This window comes from Anser brachyrhynchus, assembly GCF_964034855.1.
Source record: "Anser brachyrhynchus genome assembly, chromosome: 5".
NCBI lineage: Eukaryota > Metazoa > Chordata > Aves > Anseriformes > Anatidae > Anser > Anser brachyrhynchus.
In genome coordinates, this window is record NC_137699.1 from 34206246 (window position 1) to 34218533 (window position 12288).

Sequence of the window (12288 nt, forward strand, 5' to 3'; positions counted from 1 at the left end):
TGATTTCTTAGTGAAGCTTAAAAGCTTTAACCCTACTGCAATTGTCTAAAGGGGAAAAAAGGCGTGTCTACCGGTTTTGAATGGAGGAAAATGACAAGAACATGAAAGTTTTGAGGAAGGCCAAGTTTGAGGCATCAAAATCCTAATTTTTGCCCAACCAACCAAACCAATCCTGGACAGCAAAAGTCAAAACAGTAACTGCAGCTTGCACCCCACAACTCTTCTTTCTGGCTTGATGCTATTGCAAATTTTCAATAATAATATATTTCTATTAGTGGCCTTTCATAATATTTCGATATTTGAGACTAGCAGCATTTGGAAACATGCATCTTTACAGTTTCTAATTAATAACTAATTAGCACTTTAATTGAAAGTGTAGAGCAATGCCTTCTCCAACACAGCAGCAATAAGGGAGGAAGGTCTCCCACAGCTGGCAGCCCAGCATCCTGACAGCTACTCCTTCCTTCCTCACCTGCAGAGGGCAATTTGTAATAGTACCGTGGTTTAGCACAAGCACTGGAGGAGTTAATACTAAACGCAACATAAGAATCATATATAAAAAAAAAAGAAATCCTCAACATAATTAGATAGCTGATACACACTGAACAAAAATCAGACAGCAAGTTGTAGCAGAAGAGTTTGGGGTGCTTTGGGGGGTGGTTGTTTCTTGTTTTTTTCGTTTTTTATTTTAAACAGCAGAGACCAGGTCTGCTTGTGCTGTACAGAAGTTTCATCGCCCAGCCCCTGCTGCACAATCCCGTGGGTCCCTTGCTGGGAAAACTCCAAATTCTGGAGGCCCCCCCCCCAGCAACGAGAAAGCTCCTGCGTTAAGGAGGATCACAAGACTGTGACTCAGAACCAGAAAGAAGCCGACAAGGAGAGGGGTGGGGGGATCCCACACTCCTGCCAGCGACAGAGGGCTCGGCAGGAGGCACCTTCTGGTGACGGGCCCAGGGGATGGAGGACCAGCACCTGAGCCGCAGAAGCGTTCGCGGATTTTGCCGTAAGATCGTCGTTATCTCGGGGGACGTTTTCCCCAGGTGACTCGCGAAGGGAAGCCATCCCCGCGCGCAGCCTCACGAAACAAGGGCTGGGAGTGACGGGAGGCCAGCAAAGCGCCTCCGTGGCGGGGCTCCAGCAGCGGGCCGAGCCCAACCACCTCCCAGGAAGGACCCCAGTACCTTCCAGTACCTCCCAGCACCTCCCAGCACCTCCCAGCACCTCCCAGCACCTCCCCGTCGCGATGCCACGAGCGACGCAGCCGCGGCCCCCTCAGGCCCCAGCCGCCCGCACGGCGCAGGCCGCGGCCTCCCCCGCTCCCGGTCCCCCCCTCACAGACGCCGCAGCGGCCCCGGGGGCAGCGGGCGGGCCCGGCGCCTTCCCGCAGGGGGGCGGCAGCACCGCTCCGGGGCCGCGGCCCCCTGACAGGGCGGGGGACCCGGCGCTAGGCCTAGCAGAGGGCCGGGGCCTACCTCAGCCCCAGCGGCCTCCGCGGGCCCGGCGGAGCGCGGCGGGAGGCGGCGGCGGGGGCCCGGCGGTGCAGGGGGGCGGGGGCGGCTCTCACCTGGCCGCCGCGGGTCGGGCGCGGCGAGTGTCCGGCCGCTGCTCGGCGCCGTTTGAAATCGCTCCCCCCGCCCGCACCTCCCAGTGTCCTCCCCGCCCGTTGGCCCGCGCCGGCCCCGCCCGCTGCCGCAGCCGCGCGCCTCATTGGGCCGTTTGAATCCGGCAGCGGCGACGCCGGCGCGGCCCGGCCCGGCCCGGCCCTGAGGAGAGCCCCGGGAGCTGAGGGGGGCCCGGAGGGAACCGGGGAGGCGGCTTCGGGATCCGCAGGGTCTTCCCCTGCCCCTGTGCCCCCCACACCACTCAAGGAACGTGCATTAAATAAAAAATGAGGTGTCAGAATAGTCGTGCGTGGCCTCACTGTGATCACTCCTGCGCTACCTCATAGGTTGTGTAGGAATAAAGCAAAAATATTTGAAAACGTGTTGGCGTTTTTGTTTCCCACCGGACACAGACAGCAGGGAATACAAGATTAGCATCAGCAGGGGACAGCCAGTTATTACTTCAGTATTCAGCCTTCTTTATTAAGCTCTCAGTTAAAAAACGCCACAAGCAGCACCTCCTCTGTTTTCCACTGGGCAGAGAGAGCTGTGAAACAACCCAAGTTTCCTTTGCCATACACTGCTGGACACCACTGTCATCCTGATACTTCTCCAAAAAGGCAGCCACGCTCCTGGGCTGTCACCATGTCAAAATGGTAGCAGGGAAAAAAGCAAAGTAAGGGCAGGGTGAAAGCATGTGTCCATGTAGGGATGTAAAGGTGAGTTTAGGGATCTGACCCTTGATTCAAAGCCTCAGTGGCAGCAGAAGTGTGTGTGACGCTCTGATGATGGAAACCACCCGCATCCATTCCTACCTTTTTGTTCCTCTCAACTGAAACAAAGTTGAGGTTTTGTGCAAACGGATCTGGGAGCTTCTCTTTCAAAGGAGAGTCCAAATAACATGCACAATTCACAACCAAAAGCCAGGCAGAGTGGTTAAGAAAAGCTAAATTTATATTAAATTATCATCAACCCCTAAAATACTGAACACAGTGGTTAAATAACTCCAGAAAGTCCGATGTCTCCAGTGAGTAACGTTAAAACCATTACACAGGAACACAGGGAAATCACTGATGTTAGCTCAGGACAGACAGGAGAGAGGTTTGCTTTTTACATAGTAAATCAGTGCTCAAGAGATCATCCTCCAGTGGCCTTTTTACATTCTTAGCAGCCTAAGTGCAATGAGGGTCTTCTCTTCCCCAGCATGGGGAAACACGATGCACCCCCGAGGCAGCATCTCACTGGAGCTTTCTCCATACTTTACGAAAAAGAAACTAATTTTTGTCCACCTCACTTTCAGAGGAGAGGCTGGGGGATGTTTTGGGGCTTTTTTGCCATCAGGAAGGGGGCAGAGGGCAGTTATGAATGGCTGTTAGGCTGGAGTATGCAAGGTCCCTCCTCAGAAGCAGCAGAGAATAAACCAAAGCGGAGATCACAAGCACCATTAGTTGTTGGAAGAACTGACTGGGTTTTCCCTTCCATTCTGCACTTGTGACTTGGACAGCAATTATTTCAACAAGTGCCAGTCTGGGCAGATGTTTCCCTTCACCCCTGTCCCACCTCAGGAGGTTGGTGCACACTTACAGAGCTACTGGGGAAAAGTAAATAAATAAAAAATACTCCTGCTCTCTCACAAGTCAAAGTCTTCCTCCCCCGTCCTTCACTCCTAGCTCTAATGCCCCGGTCCCTACACGTGGCTTCTGTTCAAATTGAGCCTTCTGCCTGTGCTTCAGCCTTTGATGTCCCTGTATGAGGCAGCCTAGACAGACCAGGTCCGTGTCAGTGATAAAGAATCCTTTCTCAGTCCCCAGCTGAGTCTACACCTCAGTCCAAAACTGCCCCCGTCCAACAAAAAAAAGTTTCCCATGCTGGAGTCAATCAAATAAATAATTAAATAAAAATCTAATAAAAAAACAATCCCTCTGGGAGTTGGGAAGAGTCCCACATTAACACAGGGAGACTTCCAAGCCTTCGCTCCAGTTCGTTTTCCACAGGAATACACACCAGTCAGCCCAATGGTGCAGTTATGAACAGTTTCAAGCCACCTAGCCAGGGCAAAGCTGCAACCTTCCCCTTGCTGCAAAGCTACCTCTGGTGTAAAAAGTACAGCCAACCCGCCAGCAACCATCATGTTTTCAGGGGTAGGAGGACTGTTAGTATATGAACAAGGTTAGAGCAGAGTAGGATTGATTTTCCTTTTTTTTTTTTTTTAATAGCTGGAAAAATATGGCACAGGAGATGCATCCTCCCCTGCACCTCTACTGTATGCTTTGCTCTCTTTACACCATGGGTGGGAACGTACTCGGCTTCTTCCTAGGAGATAAAGAGGTCACAGTTTGCCGTGAGAAATTCTTCACTGGAAAGTTCTGCTTCCAAGTATCTGGTTTAACACTTACTATTTTACCCTGATAGTATTCATGTAACTTGAGGGGTTGATTTAAATCTCATTTCTGAAGAAGTGTCAAGAAACATTTTCTCAATCTTTTTTCCTGCCTGAACAAACAGATGACAAGAGAAGTCAGGACACTACGAAAAAGGCGGCAACAGTCCTTGGGAGCGTGCAAGCTCCAGCTGCTGCTGGGGTGTAACTGCAAGGGTAGAATTACCCCCCTAGAGGGTAAAGGCCTTGGAGGCCAGAGAACAACTGAAGCTCACACAGCTGATGGGAAAAATGACTTTGCAAGGAGAGCTCTTTAGTAGAACAGTGGGGCTTAAAGTGCTATTCTCTCTGACAAACTATTTTTAAATGGCCCTTGCAGCTCCATGATTGTTGTTTCCTACTCTAGGTCAAATGCGCTCAGCTTAGTAATAAACCAGCTCCTAACTGTTAGCACTGAGGGTGCCCCAGGGGGAGACTCGACCTAGGAATTCCTTTTTCCCTTGGTACGGTAATCGAAGGTCATAAAGGCCAAGAGAACTAGGACCTAGCAGAACTGGAACTGGTGGGGATTTAGCAATTTTATTTATATATATATATATTTATATATATCAATTATGCAAAGGCAAGAGTAAAACTTAGGTCTGGCTGAGATGCATTTCCTCCCATCAGCTCTCTAGAGCTAAGAACAATATCGGTTTATTCTTTCCTCGAGTACAGCACTCTGGCTCCAGCACCCACAGGGAGTGGTTCTGAAAGGGCAACTTGCTGACTCTAATTTTTCTGGAGCAGAAATATTTTTCAAGAGGAAAGTGGAGAAACAGGAGCAGTGTCCACTGCCAGCAACAGACATAGTGCTCCGATCTGAGAATTCCATAAGGATTTTTACTAGCAGATGGGAACGTAAACAGTGATGCTCTCCTGAAGTGTCATGGCAACTGTGGTTACCCTCTTTATGCCCTCAAAAGGTGACCTGACACTGTGTCACTGCCCCCTTGAGCCCCAGAGTATACTCCACCTATTCCAAAACATCTCTCCAGTCAGAGACCCCACAACATAAAGCCTCAAAGAGTGCTGCTAGTGCTGGAATGACTAGGGGAACTTCTGTGACCAGGAGCTAGCGTCGAGGCAGCTCTGCTCTCTTCATGGGCATCGACCGTGAGCTGGACGGCACAGGACTTGCAGGTTGCCAGAGAACACAGAATCTGGACCAGATTCAGGCCAAAGGAGTCACTGCAAAAGTTAACGTGGCAGCTTCCAGGAAAAGGGAACATATAAATAAACCACAGACAGTGAAAATGAGCCAAAAGGGTCTCTGGGTTCCAACCCACCCGTCCTCCCCCTCCAACCACAACAGCACAGCTGCCCAAGCTCCTTGCCGAAAGGCAGTCACAGTCTCTGGGCCCCTCACAGGAGAGGCTAGTGTCTGTGCCCTTCCTTGCCTGCAGGCAGAGTCCTGTCTTTTTTGTGCAGAGCAAAGGCCAGGGAGGGTACGAGCATTTCCAAAGGAGCGTGTACTTTAGACCTCGCTCTCCGTGGAGGGCTTGCGTTGGTGTTTCCAGCCTGTGTCTGGGAGTGAGCCCCGCCGTTCAGGAGTGGCTGCTGCTGTGTTAACACTGCTGCATTCAGACTGTTCTTCCTGAAGCAGCTGCTCAGTTTCAGTGTCATCCAGTGAACCAGAACTAGCCTGGATAGAGACCGTGTCCGTCTTCATGCAAACGTGGTCCCGGAGGATCCCTCCTCGAGAGCTCCGAATTTGCTTAAGGTCATCCCACTCTGAATCATCACTGGATAAAAGGCATATGCCCTCCACAATCTTTATTTTCTCCTTGGTGTAGCCGTGGTCAGGACCAGTCTAAGGAGCAGACAGATGAGTGAAAAAACGATACATCTATACAAAAATAAGGCAAAGAGCAAAGCAGAGCTGGCACAAAGAGTGAAGCAGATGAAAGGTTGGACCTCCACGTAAATAGCCACTGGCTCTAACTGTCACAATGGCAAAACCCATTCTAAGTCTCCCCTCAGTTCTTCACCCTCCCCCAGATGAATCCTCCCTGCAAGAGCTCTCATTACAAACTCCAGGAGCCTTCAAATCATAGAAGGGAAACAAGCATGAGGAGGCTCTCCTAATTCAACTATATAAAACCCCTGGCAGCAGGGAGCAAGGACACTGAGCCTAAAGAGGAGTTAAGCAAAAAGTAACCAGCCAGCCAAAAAAAAAAAAAAGGAAGAAAAACCCAACAAAACATGGAAAGCAGCAAGAGCTAGAAGACTTCACAGTAAAAATAGCTAGGGTTAGGGAATTGATATCTGAGTCATTCTAGATTCAACTCTCAGGAAAGCACAGCTGGAACACCGCTGTTGAGTCTAAGCTCCACAGTGATACACGGGAAGCAGATTACAGGGAAATGATGGAAATCATCAGAGGCTAGCATGACCATACTAAGATTAAAGTAAAGAAATCTGCCTTACTTGGCTCACTGACAAGTAAGGAGCATTAGAACATCTGATGTAAACCCTGGGAACAAAGTGGAGTGAGAGGGGAATACATCTGGGCATATGTAAGAGCAGCAGAATTAAGTGGTAAGGATGTGGATTTCCAAAGAAATCAGCCTGTCTTATCCTTACTAGGCAAGGCTAAAATTGCAGGAAAGTTTGGGAAGTCCATTAGATAGTATATTTGAAAAACAAAGCCAGGGAAAACTCTTCTTTGCATAAGTCTTGTCATGATCCCTGCTAGAGGAGCTAAGTAATCTAACAGGCTATCATAAATACTTGTACAGAAATTATTTTTCAGATCTCACATACTAAGTAGCCAAAGCCAAGACCAGAGAAAGTGATCTCAACTTTCTTGGCAGAGAGCAGAACTGATTTAAGGACATAAAAGCCAAGGAAAAAACAAGAAAGAGGAATTAGTATGGGACAGCCGCACAACACAGCTTGAGTGAGGGAGACAGAATCAAACGCATACATAGAATAGTGATACCTGACGTGAGGATGTGGATGGAAATCAGAAGAGGGAAGATGAAAAACTATCTGAGTGATAAGAAAGCTTCTGAGGAGAAAACAGAGGAGAAACTAAGTGCTGCAAGACATCATATTAAACCCTCTCCGTTCTGCCACACACACACAAGGTGGACCTCTGGAGGGCCTTTAAAGTGCCACGTTTATTAAGAGCTCCAGTTCTCTCCCTATCCCACCCCTTCCATGCAGTGCACAGCCAGGAGCCACATGCTCGTTACCAAACTCTTTCTGCCTGCCTTGCTCCCCTGGTGACTGCCCAAAGCAGCCCTGGGGCAACAGTCACCAACCAGGACTGTGCCCAGGGAAGACAATTCCCTTTGACTCATGTACTTCAGCAGTCAACATCCAGTGCAAATGAAATATAAGACACTGTGGGAGTGGAGAAAAAGCACAGAGCTAAAGACAGGTTCAATTCACTACAGCTCACTGAGGAGGAAATGCTGCTGCTTGGAGGAGTCTGAGTAATTTACTGAAGCTGTCCTCCAATGTCCTAAAGGGTAAATGCTGACAGAGTTGCAATATTTTCACATGTGAAGGCCTGTAATACTTAACAGCAGCTTGAACTCATCTTCCATACCCTTAGTAGCAGCTCTTACCTCTTTCTTATAGCACAACTGGTTGTACATTGTTGGTTTGGGAATCGTTTCAATCTTCACCTCCTGGGTAGATGTCCGATATGAAGGATTACTGTAGGTTAGATTCCCCAGGCCAGGGTCTGTGAACTTGGACTTATTATGCCTAGAGGAAGAGAGCTGTTAGAAAAGAGAAAGAGCCCTACCGCCAGGATCTGAAGTTCCTGAGTGTTCAGTGAATGGAAAGCTCCAGCAATCTTAACTGCCCCTCAAAGAGAGGGGGAACACTGGTTTCACCACGTTCCTCAGCTACATGTATACTCTACTCACTAGCTACCAGTGCAGCAAGGCTCTGCCACGTAACCACTAAAGCTATACTGGCAATAACTGGAGAAGCTACCGGGCAGAGAGCACACAGGCCCACACATGTACTGAGATATGAATTACCTCACACCCCCTTCCATAACTCCTAAGCTCGCTGCAGAAAATTTAGCCAATACTGCTTCAAAAAATATGTGTACGCCCAACACTTCAAATGAACAGGACTAATCTTGCTAATCATCAAACACTGCTTACAAATGAGAACAAAGGGATTGTCTTTCTTCATTGTCATTTACAAAGTGTTATTCAGGAGGTTTCTGCTCTTAAACAGGCTAGATTTTACTATGGTCCTGGAGAAGGGGAAAAGATCACTTACCTGTATATAATGAAAGCAGCAATTAGCAGCAAAATAAACAAGATGCTGAGAAGGCCTCCAATAATGTAGCTAACATGCAGTCCTTCTCCTGAAAGAGAACAGCAAGGGTACATTATACACTTTCCTTAACTTCCACTGGATAATTCTGACTTCAGTGACAAAATACAAAAGTATATAAAGTAAAATGTCAACACACGGAGTAAGTTTAGCAAAGGGTTTTATTTGACATATGAACAAATCCATTCCTCCCACCCAGTCCCCAGCAAACCAGGAGCATCAAGATCTTTGTAATGGGGCTGGATAAAGATGAGTTAGACCTCCTTGCTAACAGCTTATTCGTGCAGTGAGAAACCATTAACCTAACCAACCATCGTCCACTAAACACAAAGAGGATGGTAAAGAGGGGTAACATTAAAGGTGAAAGCCCAATGGATGAAGTAGGAGATGAAAGAAAACAGCAGTATTCTTCACACCAAAGTGTTGTTTGGAAAAGTCCCCATGTAGGCTAATGAATGTGTATGACCGTTATTCATTTTCAGATACATTTTGCTCAGAAAGCGTTTGAGGAATTAAGGATCGAGTTTCAGAAGTTTTAGTTTCAAATATTATGTATTGGAATGCTCTGTACACATCTGGAAGAACACCACTGGCGGAGGAGAGCAAAGAAAAGGAACTCACCCACTGTTGCCAGCACTGCCTCATTGGCATGGGTACACAAGCCTCGTATAGCATCTTTGTCGGAGCAGCTGAACGACAGAAGGACACAGTTAGTATCCTGTTACTGAAAGTAATACCAAAAGTATCAAAAGACAGGATGGAACAGGCTAGCACTGAAATCCCTTCCATTTCCAACTCAACAACAGGAGCCCTCCTTTCTCCTCTCTAGTGCCCTCCTGCATCCAGAGGAAGAGAGGACCTCATATGTATATTTCACTAGATCAGAACATTTTCAGTGTAGGTGCTGAAGCAAAAATCACAGTGCTAAAAATCACAGTGCTGAAGCAAAAAAAAACTTCCTAGATTCAGCACAGAGATCTTTCTGTCCAATACATTGTATCCAACAAAGCCAAAGTTTTGCCTGGTATATTTACAGCCATATATTACGCAGCAAAATGATTTCCTCAGTTGTCTGGGTCAGGTCTGATGTGTCAGAGTGAACTAAAGGAACAAATTCCTGTCTCTTCTTGAAATTAAGTTCTTAAAATTAGGACTTGAGAAATAAATCAAAGGAGCAACATGGGCTTAGGAGGATTTTAACACTTCATTATGTCTTTATGTCTGTAAAGTCTGGAGCTGGAATAGCCCCTTTTGGCTAAGGAGATGTATATTTGGATGATGACAGCCAGAGAGGGCTTGCATGTTACATCTTGCACAAACGGTGACTTTCACACCCTAACTCCAACAGAACAAGAGTACTTACTTTCCTTCCACTGCTTCCAGAGATGTGAGAGGTTTGGCTGTTGACGTACCCATTCTGCCGGGTGGTGTCTGACTTCTCTCACTTACTCTGGTTGTTTCTGGACCAGGGGGCACCACACCAGGAACTAGAACGACACAGAAAAATAAAGAGGACCCCAACTTTGTGGGACAGATGAACAAGTTTGGTAAGCTACAGATAATTTCTGAAATGTGATTGCCATCCCAAACCCAGCCTGTCAAGCAGAAAGGACAGAAGAAAGTTCTGCTCACAGTTGTCTTACTTCCAAGTACAAGGCTTTGCAAACGTTTTTGCACTGGAGAGCTTCAGATGCTCTGGTTGCCATAGACGAATGATCAACACATAAGTAGTGGCAGTAGCTCACATATAGAAGCTACTGCCCAAGCTATGCTCACAAAACTCACCAGTAGAACAGGGCCGCCCATCTGGTTCATCTGGACACGCACAAACAAAGTCAGAAGCCCTGGCAAAGCAGAGGTGAGTGCAGCCTCCATTGTTCACTCCACAAGCATTAGTACCTGGAAGGAACAAGCGATTTTAAAATCTGTTGCAGATGACTAGGTAGGAGCTCAGAGCAACATTTTTTTTTTCCCTGCTCAGCCAGAGATACTTCCTAGAAATTCAGCAAATTACTATGCTCTGGTACATGCCCTGTATCCGACTGCTCAGAAAGTGATGACAATAGCCAGATGTTGGTAAGATTAGGGCAGTCTTGAAAGGGTGGCACTGGAACTCAGTAGACAGGAGCCCAGTCAACACAGCTGCACAGATAAAAAACAAGCGCACATTCTGTTTTAATACAATGTCAGATGAATAATACAGAAAGCAACTTTTGCTGATCAAAGCTGTAAGAGAACACAGTCAAGATGTACTTGGCTGAAATGTCGCAGACAGACAAAGAACGTGCCCAGGGATGACACATTAACAGTTTGCATCCAAGGAAGGATGTCAACCTCACTCGATGTCTATAGTAGCACAGTGGCTCTAGATTTCCTTTTGACTCCAATTAACATTTGTCTCAGAGAAGACCCTCCTATTTACCTGTTTGTCTTTGAGGGGAAACCACAATGATATCCATTAGCCCCTCAACATTGGCCAGGACTGTCTCTTTGTTCCGTCCAGAGTATTTGTCCACTCTCTGGATAGATTTGGTTTGCCAGTCAGTCCAGTATATCCATCTGTCCTGCTGCTCAGGGAGATAGCGAGAAGTAAAAAACTCACAGCCATTAGCATGTTTAGCCACATAGACACAGGATACCCATCAAAAACATGTCCCAGTGGCAGAAGGCCCCAAAGAAAGGCCTTTTCAACCCCTTCTTATCATAAAGAAAACGACTGTCTACACCCCAGAGGAGTTCAGACAAACTTCCTTTGTTAACTCCACAGAAGAGTAAAGTACTACCACCCCATAGCCATTTTGTTTTCCCCCAGACTATAATAATTGCCTGTCCCCAAGCTCCACTGTCCAAATAACACAGCAGGGAGAAAGGTATGTGGGGGTAAATCATCTTACCTGGGTCAGAGCAAAGGGATGTGACACCTGGCTGACCAACACTTGCCGTAGCTTCCCATTGAGATCACAACTCTCTATGCGATCAAGATGCGCATCCACCCAGTAAATCCTGGAGGAACAGGGAAAAAGGTGAGCTTCCACCAATACAATCCCTCTTTACTTTCTAGTCATTTGCTAGCCAAGATGTACTGGACCAATCAAAACACTTCAAGAAACTAAGCTAAGATGGTTAAAGAAAATTCATTAGATCCCTTAATTCTATACAGGTGCAAGAAATTGTTTCACTGACCTCCTTGTGTCATAATCCAAGGTCAATCCGTTTGGCCATCCTAGGTCTGTGTTGATCAGGATTTTACGTTCAGAGCCATCCAAGTTTGCCCGTTCAATTTTAGCAATGTGACCCCAATCTGTCCAGAAGAGGTACCTAATGAGATAAGAAACAAATGCAAGAAGAAAAGACCATTTTGTTCAGCCTAATTCAACTAAAACTTTCAGTAAACTGCACTGTTCAGTTTCAGAAAGGCTCATGTGGTCTGTAGTTTGCTTCTCCCAACTATCTGTCCAACCTTCACGGCCACTGTCTGCCTGATTTCCTCTGTCATTCGGTCAGTCCCTTGCTGGTATCTACAGATTCACACAGCACATCTGTTCTTCCACACACATCCTTGTCCTCCAATTTGCCTCTGTACAGCCCTTCTCCCTGTCCCACCAATACCCCATACCTACCCCTTCTTGGGAAAGACAGCAATGGCTCGGGGTTCATCCAGGCTGTTATTGATCAGCACTTTCCTGGAGCTGCCATCCAGTCTAGCTACTTCTACAGTATTGCGTCCTGTGTCTGTCCAGTAGAGGTTCCTAGCGACCCAGTCCACTGCCAGGCCATCTGTAGTCTTCAGACCCTGACCAATAACAGTTTCCATGTTGCTGCCATTCAGATCAGACCGCCTGAAAGGAAATCAGTAACAAATGGCAGTGAGGAATGGGTAGCTCCTGACAGGGATCACACAACAAGATCCCCCCCAACAACAGGATTACTTCATACTGCTGCCTCCCAAATCTCTTTTCT

At 47.3% G+C, this 12288-nt stretch overlaps 2 protein-coding genes across 11 annotated transcripts in view; both read right to left on the reverse strand.

Moving 5' to 3' along the window:
* Positions 1-1689, reverse strand: part of CKAP5 (cytoskeleton associated protein 5) — a 49951-nt gene extending 48262 nt beyond the window's left edge. For 2 of the 5 annotated variants that reach the window (XM_080594646.1, XM_080594641.1), the window contains exon 1: positions 1565-1689. The gene's annotated coding sequence lies outside the window, so the exon portion shown is untranslated. Of the gene's footprint in view, positions 1-1472 lie in introns of all 5 variants that reach the window. The other 3 variants (XM_080594647.1, XM_080594642.1, XM_080594643.1) reach the window with 3 other exon arrangements.
* An 845-nt stretch (positions 1690-2534) lies between these two features.
* The window catches only part of LRP4 (LDL receptor related protein 4), an 89655-nt gene continuing 79901 nt past the window's right edge, over positions 2535-12288 (reverse strand). For 5 of the 6 annotated variants that reach the window (XM_080594638.1, XM_080594639.1, XM_080594636.1 and 2 more), the window contains 10 exons: positions 11949-12167; positions 11512-11646; positions 11223-11331; positions 10751-10895; positions 10114-10227; positions 9692-9815; positions 8950-9017; positions 8272-8359; positions 7599-7740; positions 2535-5833 (listed from right to left, as the gene is read on the reverse strand). In XM_080594638.1, coding sequence (XP_080450764.1) covers positions 5498-5833; positions 7599-7740; positions 8272-8359; positions 8950-9017; positions 9692-9815; positions 10114-10227; positions 10751-10895; positions 11223-11331; positions 11512-11646; positions 11949-12167 — 1480 coding nt within the window. In that variant the 3' untranslated portion in view covers positions 2535-5497. Of the gene's footprint in view, positions 5834-5879; positions 7034-7598; positions 7741-8271; positions 8360-8949; positions 9018-9691; positions 9816-10113; positions 10228-10750; positions 10896-11222; positions 11332-11511; positions 11647-11948; positions 12168-12288 lie in introns of those variants that run through there. The other variant, XM_080594637.1, reaches the window with a different exon arrangement.